Genomic DNA, 12461 nt, shown 5'->3' with positions numbered 1-12461 from the left:
AACTCCCTTTTAACAGGAAGAAACCTCCAGCAGAACCAGGCTCAGTGTGAGCGGCCATCTACCACGACCGACTGGGGGTTTGAGAGAACAGAGCAGAGACATAAAAAAACACAGAAGCACTGATCCAGGAGTACTTTCTATGGGAAGGAAAAGTAAATGTTTATGGATGTAGCTCCTTTAGTCGTTTCATCTAGAAAGAAAGAACAGATAAACTCTGAGCCAGTTTTCAAGGTTATAATTAGTTACAGTAAAAGCTCAGTTAATTGCTATATCTAGGAGAGAGAAAGGGTTAAACACTGAAAGACAGGGCCATGTGGGTCATTGGTAGAGGGTGAGCATTAAGTTGTTCCCAGCAGAAGCTTGGAAGATGCCCCCCTGCAAAACTTTGCAGCTTTGCCTTTATGTTTAAGCTAATTGTCCTGCAGGATAGTGAACCTCCACCCTGGTTTCAAGTCTTTTGTGTTCTAACACAGGTTTTTTTCTAAGATTGCACTGTATGTAGCTAATTCTAATGTCCCAACAGCTCCAGCGTTTCTGTACCTACCGAAGAAGAGTATTTCCATAGAATGATGCTGCCACCACCTCTTACCACATTGATGCTATGTTTATGGTGCAGTTTTAGTTTTAGGTCACAAATAATGTTTGGCATGTAAGCCAAAAACGTCTTGGTCTTATTTGAGCAGAACACCTTTGTCCATGTTTCCCTACATGGCTGATGGAAAACTGCAAACTGAGCTTTTTATGGCTTATTTTTTGTAATCTTTACATAAAGGTAAGTTTGTGGAGTGGAAAACTAATACTTGATGCTCTCCTTTTAGGCCTCTCAGTTTAGGTGGAATGACCATATCTTGATAGGTTTACAAAGATGAAGAATTATTCAATTATGCACTACTCTGTCTTGGTCTATCATGTTAAATTCTATTAAATACAGTGATGTTTGTGGTTGTAATGTGACAATGTGTAAAAACATTTGAGATATGAGTGCTTTTGCTAGTAAAGGTCCAGCTGCAGCTGTATGACAGTTTTAAGCTTGCCTGTATATTTTATGTTTCATCCTATTGTTCTATCCAAAATAGGTTGAAAACAAATTGTAGGCAGGATGTGAGCGTGAAATAGAGAAAAGGCGGTAATAACAGAACAGGAAATTACTCGTTCAAATTTACGACAGTAAAAAAACAAATGAGAAACTGGAAAGGAATAGCGTTTGAACCATTCAGGAAAACATTGTAAGCAAAACACATCAAAAGAGAAAAATGAAACTCAAAGAAAAAGATATGAACAACACAGAAAGAGAAGCAGCGCATAAAAATGCAGAAAATAGGGACAAATTGGAAGGAGTGGGATGGGCAAACAGACAAATGGAAAACAGAGATAAGGCTACATACACACAGGGCCTGATTGAAGGCTTGTCTTATCTGTCTCTGCTGTCTCCCTGCTTATGACCCATTAATTCATCACAAAGAAAAACAAATAATTAATAAAGATGCCTCTGCATCCAAAACATGCGGCCGAAGGTCTGATGATACGACAACAAAGTCGATCATCGACCTCCTGCCTAGGGTGTCCTGGTGCCAAGTGCACTGATGGACACCCTTATGTTTGAACATGGTGTTCATTATGGACAATCCGTGACTAGCACAGAAGTCCAAAAACAAAACACCACTCGGATTCAGATCGGGGAGGCCATTCCTCCCGATCACGCCTCTCCAGGTGTCACTGTCGTTTCCCACGTGGGCGTTGAAGTCCCCCAGCAGAATAATGGAGTCCCCGGGAGGGGTACTATCCAGCACCCCCGACAGGGACGCCAAGAAGGCCGGGTACTCTGCACTACCACTCGGCCCATAGGCTGAAATGATAGTCAGAGACCTCTCCCCAACCCGAAGGCGCAGGGATACGACCCTCTCATCCACTGGGGTTATGATTATTGTCCAAGCAGAAATAATATATTTAGCCAATCCTTCAATCTCTGCAGAAAGTTAACACCATTGTTCAATGCAGTAGTACTCAACTTGTGGTTCCTGGACTCCTGAAGCCCGTGAGCCATTGATTTTGGGTCCATAAAATTATAATATTTAATTAAAGGTAGACCGATTACCTATTAAAATAGATCTAAGCCAATGATGGGTTCCAGTCATTTGGTGGCTTTGAAATGCAATAATACTCAAAATTTCTACTCTGGGGAACACAGATTGGGGTTGAAGAGTTTTGTTTTAGAACCAAGGTTAGGATTTTTATAACAGAATCAAGACAAGTAAAATCCTTAATTTTAGGAAAAGACAAGAAATAAAGGCCCTCTTAACAGTAAGAGGATGGTCGGCTCAAACTCCAGTCTCCTTGTTTGATTTCTTAGGGGTTTTAAAGATTAAAAGAATACATATGAGTACAAAGGTACACAAGGTGATTTCAGATTACTAAGAGATAAAACATTGGAACATTTATCAGCATTTGGATTGTAAACGAGGGGTTCTAGTAATAATTTTCTCCCCAACTCTCAAAATTCAAATAGCCCAAATTAAAGAAAATGATGTCTGTTCTCCTTTTGAAACACTATGTGGGAAAAAGTCCAGTTTGGAGTCAAGTTTCTTCGCTTCATTTCTGGTTAAGTTTAACACTGCATAAAAATATCAACACTGGCTTAAAATACTTCTTTGCATTTAACCTGAAATTCTGGAATGCAGCTGCGATCAAATTGAGCCAAACAAAAAGAGAATTATAACAATAACTCTCAGGGTTGTAGTTATTATTATTACAGAGTTACAGTACAAAGAATTAGCAAAAGGTTTCAGCATCAGTGAATATGGATTCATTTAAGAGAAAACTGTTGCTGTGCTTCTAAATACTTTGAGATTTTTTGGACTATGTGCACTCATTTTAAAAAAGGATCCTGAAGATTATCATAACAAAATTGATCAATTACAGCATTAAAATATATGGCTGAGAAAACATATTCTGAAAAGAGATTGTTAAAAATTTCTTTTAATTCTTGGAGCTTCAAATTTGGCCATTTGTCTGTCTTTGATGTTTTGTGTTTGTTTTGTTTGAATGAATGTTGGTTTATATGTTGCATGACACAACAATCCATGTTTAGAATAATATTTCTAAATCCAAGATTGATTAAAACTTTGAGTTTTCAGGAGAGTTAAGAAGTAGCTTGTTTCTGAGGTAGGTGCATGTTAACAGTTTTGCAGTTTAAGATGGGTTGGAATGAAGAAACTGTGGGTCCGCCCATAGGCTGCCCATCAGAGGTTAGTTCTGCCTGACTCCGCCCACCTACCAGGTTGGTTCACACCTTTGCTCCCATGGTAACGCTCAGCACCTCCCTTCCTGAGTTTTAACACTGTTTAAGAGACAATAGAATCAAAATGCTTGTAGTGATTGTTGCCTTAATAACATGTTTTTTGGATGTAGCATGACTTTTAGATTTATGTGTTTTACTATTAAAAGGTTAGTGAAATAGTTTAAACTAGTTTGAAGAATTAGTTTTGCATGCAGAATCATTGGTGATTTATTAGATTGAAAGTTTTCCCTGGTACCATTAAGCTAGCTGACAGTTCAAGATATGCCAAAAGTAAGGAATATATTTTTGATAAAGAATCTGAGTCATGACTTTATACTTGGTGGGAATTATCTATTAGATTCGAATTTGTAGGGTTTATGCATCCGAATTACATTAGATGTCCATTAATCTAATACTCATCTTCATACAAGACAAATCAGGATGATATGTGACTAATTTCTAAGTGAGACATTGATGAACTGAATAATTAAAGTTTGTGTTTTGTTGTTAATGGAACTGAATTGCAGTTAAAAACATCTGGATTTTCTTTATGTTGCTTTCATTAAATTCATAGAGACACATAGTTATGTCAGAATTCATTTCTTTGGTTCTATGTAATGTGATCTTGGTTACTAGAATATTTTTGTACAAACGTTTTGCTGGATTGTCGCATGGGTTGGACCCTGCGCCAGAACAGGGGAATGTCAGAATAAAGTAACATGGGGTTCCAAAAGTTTTAGCACTCATGGAAAAAAGGGTAGCTCAGACCTCCAGTGAGGACTTAGTGACAATGCGAGAGAGACGTTGTACTTTGTTTATATAAATGGTGCATAGCTCCCTAAGACCACATTCTGAAAACCTCTCTGAAAGAGATGGTGTTGATTCTTTTGTGAAATTTTATATCTCCACAGATTAGACCATTTTTGAAATTCTTTTTGGGTATTCTGAAACTATGGAAATATTGACCTGTAATCAGACCTTCCTCAAACATCATGTCACATTTTTGATAAAGAATATTTAGCTGATGGTCACTGCTAGAATACCAGGTGAAGTCAGAAGATCGATTCTTTTGATTTTGTTGGATGTTTTGATGAAGTTCACGTAGTTAAGCACTTAGGTTTGAGAATGGGACTTTGAATTGAAAATTAGCCAAGTGTTGTGAAGGCTCTACCTATTGTTCTCACTTATATGAGATTGAGACAAAGGACACAGGCAAATCTCAGTGCTTTTGAAGTGCTGTGTGGCAGGTCTTCTAATTTGGACATGGGAATATTGCCAAGATCATTTTCTTCCCCATCTTTGTGGGAAGATAGGATGTTGTTTTACTGTCAAAACCTGTCCACTGTGTTTTCTCAAGTTTCACAGATGGTGAAGTCTGCATTACCAGAAACAACCACTTCCACCCTCCAGTCCTTTATCCCTGGCGACTGGATTCTGCTCAGAGAATCTAGGAGAAAACACTGGAAGTCCAGGCACTGGAATGGCCCGTATCAGATCCTACTAGACACCCAGGAAAGCTGCAGGAAAGCTCCAGCTCCTCCAGCTTCATCTGGCTTCCAGGACACAAGTCATCTTCCAACTGGATCATCCACAGCCTGAAAGGTGTGAGGACAGCAGACCACCACAAGACAAAGAACTGTAAGCTGATCACTGGCGAGTGATTGAAGAGGTGGTTGAAGAACACTGTTCTTACAAGGGCACAATAATCCCTTGGGCAGTGCAACGTTATTTCCGAATCTACTTAAGGCCATTGCATTGCCTGAAAGTTAGAAAGAAATCATAAGGTAATTTGCCTCACTACACACACCACAGTGAGAGACACATAGGAAACATACAGGGAAGACCTCTACACATTTGCACATAACCTTTCTCTGGATGATGGACAGGCGACATCTGCAACAGAGAGACAGTCAAACATGCGCCATGATGCTTATTCTCCTTCTTAATATTTGGTGGCTACTAGGCTCCTTTGCCTGGACAGCGAGGGTCAGCCAAATTCTTTTCTCCCACTTTGACAGCGAAACTGACTGTAAGGAGGAAATCTCGGATGCTTTTATCTAACTTTCATGTTTATTGCTTGATATCTATCATTATGTTATTATTACAAATTTGAATGTGTTCATTTCCACCGTTGTTTAGTTGGACTATGGAACCCTAACTTCCAGCAGGTTAGAGTTCCTGTTTCTAAACATATTTCTGGAGGAGCTGCCTACGACCGCCCACCTGTACCAGACTGGTACCAGGGCAGCTTGGAGCGCAGAAGCCACTCAGGAGAGGCAGCAGGATTTTTAAGTTTTCTTTGGAAAAAAACTGTTTGTTTTCAGTACCAGAAGAAAGGACATTCCACTTCAAGGTTACGATGCAGTTAAATGGAAGATGTTCTGTTCTGATGCTAATGATTGGTATTGCAAGTATTTTATTACTCTTGTGTTCATTTTGGGAAAAGGTACAGCAAAGATAATGAGTAATTACGCCAATAATACTCATCAGCGGATTCGAAGAGAGATTCATCACTTTCCTGACTTTCCTGACTACCGTGATCATACTGATAATGTCTGGTGGCAACTGATGCATCAAACTGTGAGGAAGATAAGAAATTATGGTTGCTATGTTTGTTGTTTGATTCCATATGCTATTAATGATCAACCATTTTTGGTACCTGTTCCTATTGATACTGCTTATACCCTAGCTACTTTCTTTCCAGATAACCGGTTGGTGGAGGTCATTTTTCCTTGGGTGAGGCATTATACTGTAAGGGAAAGCAGAAATGTTAGTAGATTTTCAAGTGAGACTAATTTAATATGTGCTACTAAAGGAACTCTTTATAGAATTCGGGGTAATAGAAATCCGATTGAAGATCCAGATATTAGTATTACATAGGAGGAAAGCACACTTTTTTCATTGAGATGACAGATTGTATGGATAGCAATGGATTTTATGTTGCTTAAAATGCTATAATGATGTGATGGCTCTAAATTATTTGGGGAGTTACTACTGATGTTCAGCATTTTAGTGTTATACATAGAGTTTTGGTGGTTTATTCTTTTGCGGTGTTGCTGTCCTGGTTATTTCAGTTTCGTTTTCCTAGTGGTTTGCGTACCGTCGATCTTAGTGGGGGCCATGGCTCTGCGACATTTGATATATATATATATGTTCTTTCCTTTTCTTATTTTTTTCCTTTTCTTTTGATTGTCTTTCTGGGTGATGGTTTGCTAGATTTTTTTTTTTATATATGATTGTCTTGTAATCACAAGGGGGGAGTGTGATGGAAATTCTTGCAGTAAGTGTTCCAAAGTGAATGACCTTTGGTTTACCTCACTCCTCTGAACATCTGTGTTAGAGGAGGAGACTGTAAAAGCCATTATCAGAAGTTTAATGGTTAAAACCCATTTGTTAGGGTGATGTCTCGGGAAGAGCTGATGGTTTGTTCCTAGATAACTTTGTCACCTCTGAACCCGAGAAGGGTCTAGGGTCATAAAACACAGACTCTTTCAAGTTGAGATAACACTGTCATGTTCTGGTATAAATACTGTGTGTAAATGGTGTTCGTGGCTCTGTTTCACTGACTAACCTCAGTGTCAGGGTCTTCAAACGCTTAATGCCTTTGAATAAAACTTATAAAGACAAAGTCCGGATTTTCTCTTCTTGTGAGTCAACTTCTATCCACTTTGATAAGAAGATTCCACAACACCTCTACGCTCTTGGAGAAAGAAAAGCAGAACTAGAAAACTAAACCCAGGTACCCCTTGTGTTTTTATTTTTTAACTCACAGCCTCTGGACGGGGGAATCAGAAGTTCATACGACATTTTAAATTGCATTACAAGTAAATATTTATTGAAATAGAAAAATATAAGAGGGTTTACATAATGCTGCAGTGTGAAGCATTTAAGGAACACTGATTTAAATTGAACATGATTAGACCTTGTTTTGTTAAACGCAGGTCACCTCACACCTCATTAATTGAGCAAAGGATACAGAAGAAGATGTTAGAAGGGCTCTGCAGTACTGAGTCATAGGCCTGTAAAATAAAAATAAAAATATAATGTTTTCTAGGTAGGAAAGCAGAAATGCAAAAGTATAATGCAGTTTACCCTTAAAAAAAATACCGCTACTCTGCAGGTATTGATATCCCTGGTAACCACAACAAGCTTTATTTACTGGTGGTACATTTATTGGAAACACAAAAAACTACAAAAAATAAATCTTACAGAGGCATTTTACTTCCTTTCTTAAAGTTAATCAGAGCATCAACAAACGTTTAATTAGTAATCCAACTTCCTGTTTCCCTGTTAAAGGTAAGAGTTACTTATAATATGGCATTCATGAGGCCCACTTCTTTAGCTACTACTGAAAATGGGAAAGACAAGAGAAAATACAATATATAATAGTCACCAAAGCAAAAATATACCCTCTGCATTTGTGGTTACCATGTTATTATTTCACTGCTCTGCTCAGAGCCAGAGAGGTGCTTTGACAGAAACCAGTCACCCATTTTTAGAACAATTTGTCTCAGATTTGATTGTTTGATTGCTGAGTTACTGATTATAATTAAATAATTACTACCATATTATTTTCTACTTGATGTTTCAAAAGATAAAAACAACATATTTTAATAGAAGAAGAAGAAAATTACCTTGAAACAAAGATACTGGCGACCAAGTCCAAGTCAAGTGTAAAGTCTTTAAGGGGCAAGACCAAGTCAAGCCACAAGTCTTTCACCCTAGCTCAGAGTAAAGTCTCAAATCTCTAAAAACTAAAATAAACATGTTCCCATTAAATCCACAACATCTAGTACACCTCTCATCCGGCATTGTTGTAGGCTAGGATTTCAAACCTGTACTGTTCGTCCTTAGGCCTAAATTATCACATGAACATTTGATAATAAATATTAAAAGAATGAAAGATAATTAACAGTTGTCTTTTAATCATTTAACATTTTTACCATCCAATATCTGCTAAAGGCTAGTTTATATTGTTTTGAAAGTTGTTCAAATGTATTATTATAATTATGACCCAAAAGTATTAAGTAACAGAAAGAGAGTTAAATTACTCAATGAACACGACAGAAAGTCTTTTATTTTCATATTTTCAGCCAGAAGTGTCTTTGAAATGTCGCTGCTATCTTAACAGCGAGATAACGTTGGTGGTAAGTTACGTTTATTTCCTTTTCAAACAATCCAAAATCATTTAATACAGCGTTCATTTGGAAAGACATTAATCATCATCATTATGAGCCATTGACAACCTATAATTCACGAGTCACTGTTTTACTTTGAAAGCTCATGCTTTCACAGTTAAACATTCACAGCAGCTGTCATCTGTAGCTCACATACCAGCTTGTTTTCACTCTTCATTACCAAATAAAAACTGCTGCCAATACTCGAATCTCAGACCAGGAGTCCAAGTCAAGTCTCAAGTCTTTAGGGCACAAGTCTGTTGACTTTTTTTAGCGATTTAGGTGCTACTCGAGTCACAATCTCAAACTCAAGTTGCCATACAGGATATATTGTATAAAAATGACTTCAAAACACCTCTGAATTACCATTGTAATTTGTTCTAATTTGGTTAAAGATAACACCAATTAGGGGTTTTTTTTAACTCCAAAAGAGCAGACCAACATTCAGCAATCTAAAACTCCAACAGCGAGAATTAACCTAGGGCATGATAGTCCAAATGAAAAATTTTATATCCCATAAACAACTGCTTTATATTGAAACAGCACATACTGTGCATAATGTAACCATTATGCCCACTCACATCACATGCTACCACATTTTCCCTGTGTTTAGAAGTGGAGCTGCAAGCGGAGGTTAATTATTAAGGACCTTTTGCTGCTCTTCTCTGCAGGGTGACAGCCACTACAGCTGCAGAGCTTTGGAGCAAGTCCGGGAAACAACCTACATTGTAAACCAACTCCAGAGACAATAAAGTTTTCTTCTTCTGTGAGATTAAAAAAAGAAATGGAAAAGCAAAAGAATGATTTTCATGTAGGCTGTGTGTGCAAAAAGGGTACTGGTGAAAATGTAAAAGACTTACAGCTGTTTGAAAATTTTAAGTTTGTACTTATCCAAAAATCAAAGCTGATAGAACAATTCCCAAGAAATTAACCACACTTGCAAAATATGCTTTTCATTTTCAGCCATCAGATTTGCAATGACTTTCTCTTCATGTATTACAATACATTTGAAAATCCTGTAGCTATAATCACAATTATCTTTAATTCAATTCAGTTAACCTTCAAAGTACCAATATTGCATCAATGCACTTTAAAAGACAAGCAGAAACAAAGAAATTTAAATCAATCCAATTCATTCCAATACATCAAAACCTATAGTAGGATTTATATCCGGTTTAATCCGGTTCAGTATAACTTATAATACAGTCAGATTGAATTAGTACAAAAGGTTAGTGGCAGCAATAGCTACATCTGTGACTTCATGAGGCAAGGTTAAACATAGGCACACTGAGCCAGGAATACTTTTTGTGAGGAAAAATAGTTAATCACACTAATAGTTAAACCAATGGCTTCATCCGGGAAAGAAAGAGAGCTAAATACAAAAGCACTTAGCAAGGAATACTTTCTATAGACAAAAAAAAAACAATGAATATGCAGATAATGGAATGTAATATCTCCAGTAGTGGCTCCATCCAGGAAAGAGACATAACCAAACACAAAAGCACTAAGCTAGGTGTACTTTCTAGTTAATGAGAAACACAGTACACAATTTACGGGCAGAAAAAGTTAAGTGAAACGCACTATCTCAGAGAGGGACCCTGCTAAACAAAACAAAAATACATACAGTCAGTAGCAGCAATAGCTTCATCACTTGCTTCATTCAGGAAAACGACAAAGCTAAACACAAAACAAACTGAATCAGGTAGTCTTTCTACTTTGAAAGAAACATTATACAAAAGTTAATGGTAACAATAACCCTATCATTGGCTTTATCTAGGGAGGAGAGCCAGCTAAACATGAAAACTGAGCTGGAAGTACTTTGTATGACAAGAAAACAAATACTGTACACAAAGGTAATGGCAGCACTATCTCCATCAATGTCCTTAATATAACTTTTATTTCACTTCGCATCAGGAGCAAACAAAAAGCCTCATTGTCATTTTCCAGCCAATTAACACCTAATGAACTAAAAGCACCAGATGTCCATTGCAAAGGGCACTCAGACATAAATGCCCTCCACATTGTTTTTGTTTTGGACCACTTAAAAATGCCTTTATCTACTACATTTTATTAAGTAATAGCCATTGTGAGCTGGCAGCACCTTCCCTCCTCCATCCACCTCAGTCCTGGATGCAATTTTCTTAATGCTGCACTCAAGTAATATTGTTATTATGACAAAACACAATACTCTGCCTCTGTCTCCACACACAATGAAAATCTGCACAAACCCTCAACATGCACTCAAAATGGAATAAACCACTGTGTAATGCTAATCTAGCTTGTTTTTTAAAGCCAAAAGAAATTAATGTCTAAAAACATTTTAGTTTTAATGACCTGTTGTCCCTGCCTAATATTTAAGTCTTTTATCCCCACTCTGAATACATATACCTTTGCTTATTTCTCCCATTAGAATGCACCATGACTTCACATGAGATCATACTGAATTGAGATCAAATATCAAACAAGTCTAAAGAGCAACTGCTTAATGCAGGATGAGAACTCTGATTAGATAAACACAGGTTTATAATAACTTGATTAGAATGGTCTCAGCACATATTCCCTTTACCTCTTTCGTACTCCAAAGAGTAGCCTGCTGGCCAGAAATAAAGCCCACCAGAGCCGGGCTCCCACGTGGGCTGGTGGCGTCAAAGGTGACACAGAACGGACAATGGGTGGACGACCCTGCCACGATTTCCCCGGAGAAGCCCTTCTCTTTCCAAAAAGCCTGCAGGAAAACAGAGACATTCCAGCTCCATCAGCCACAAGTTATGATGCAAAGTTAACGTTAAATTCAAGTAAACATTTAAAACCAAATGACTTTTGGAGAACAAAATTAATAAAAACTAGATTTGATTTTCAGCAGAGGAACTTTAAGTAAATTTGCTGAATTGTTTTAATCAGACAGTGTGGGGTCCAGATTTTGATGGGCAATATTTCTGGTAATTTGTATTGGTTTGTTTCATTTATTGCAATTTCTGCTGTATTTACTGCAGTATTTTATTTTCCAGAGGTGTTATACAATAATTGTTTTTTTTCCCCTGATGATTAGGAAGTTGTGGTTCAGCCAATGATCTTACTAAAAGGGGCCAGGGGCCACTAGTCAGTGACTGCTTGTTTAGTCACTACATTTCTAAACCTATTCATTGGTGTTTTCTAATAACTGTAATGCCACCAAATTATCCCACCTGAGCTGTGGATCTCTGCTGCTCCTCCACAAATACCAAAGCCCCCTGGGCTGCTTCTTTGATTAATTCTCTCACTGCCCAGCATGTTCGTTTATGTGGACAGCCATATCTTGATGGGGTTTGCGGTTTGCAGTTGTGCTATACATTGTCAAATGATGGACTGAACAGTGCTCTGTAAAATGTTCAAAGTGTTGGATAATGTGTGTTGGTCTATCACATAAAATCCCTATAAAACATTGTAACATGACAGAAATTACAAAGGGTTTGAACAGTTTTGCAAGGTTCCCAGCTGCTATAATAATAAATCCATCACTGAATGCACCATGTGACTGTGTGTTTTTTTTAGATATTACAATAAAAACACAGCAGCATCAAAATGTCATGTTTTCCAATGAGTGACTTGTACACATACTTATTCCTTGGTTAATTTTGTGAACAAAATATGTTTCTGAATTCAGAAGCGTTGATGTAGTCAGCCAATCTCACGCTGGAATAACGCATGCATGACAAGGGGTTGATTATTTTTTGTTTGGCTGGGATGTTGGCAGCTGTAACAGATTTATTCCCCATATTTATATGAAACAACACAGGAAATCACGACAGGGTTTACACTGGAAGTGCAAAAAAGAAGAGCAAACAATACCAATGATCATGGAGCTCTCTAAGCAGAGTAACCTCTGTTGTTTATACAATTCTGAACTTTGAAATTTTTTTCATAAAAATAACACGAAATTGAAGACTTCAAAATTTTCCATTCTGCCTTGAAACAAAAGAAAAAAAGGAGAGAGAGATAGAGAGTGATCTCAATCACTGCCCATGTGG

The 12461-nt window shown here is 37.5% G+C and overlaps 1 protein-coding gene and 1 long non-coding RNA gene across 5 annotated transcripts in view; one reads left to right on the top strand and one right to left on the bottom strand.

Moving 5' to 3' along the window:
* The window catches only part of si:ch211-127i16.2 (probable flavin-containing monoamine oxidase A), a 105296-nt gene that overhangs the window by 28341 nt on the left and 64494 nt on the right, over positions 1 to 12461 (bottom strand). For 3 of the 4 annotated variants that reach the window (XM_047372624.1, XM_047372625.1, XM_047372623.1), the window contains one exon: positions 11021 to 11179. In XM_047372624.1, the coding sequence (XP_047228580.1) occupies positions 11021 to 11179 (159 nt within the window). Of the gene's footprint in view, positions 1 to 7164; positions 7297 to 11020; positions 11180 to 12461 lie in introns of those variants that run through there. The other variant, XM_047372626.1, reaches the window with a different exon arrangement.
* Positions 6869 to 11008, top strand: LOC124872531. The gene is made up of 3 exons (XR_007039316.1): positions 6869 to 7016; positions 8371 to 8424; positions 9126 to 11008. It is a non-coding gene; the product is annotated as an uncharacterized LOC124872531 (long non-coding RNA).

The sequence above is a fragment of the Girardinichthys multiradiatus genome, chromosome 8 (genome assembly GCF_021462225.1).
Source record: "Girardinichthys multiradiatus isolate DD_20200921_A chromosome 8, DD_fGirMul_XY1, whole genome shotgun sequence".
In the NCBI taxonomy this organism is placed as follows: domain Eukaryota; kingdom Metazoa; phylum Chordata; class Actinopteri; order Cyprinodontiformes; family Goodeidae; genus Girardinichthys; species Girardinichthys multiradiatus.
The sequence above is the reverse complement of the archived record's forward strand: the minus strand, read 5'-3'. Positions and strand labels throughout refer to the sequence as shown.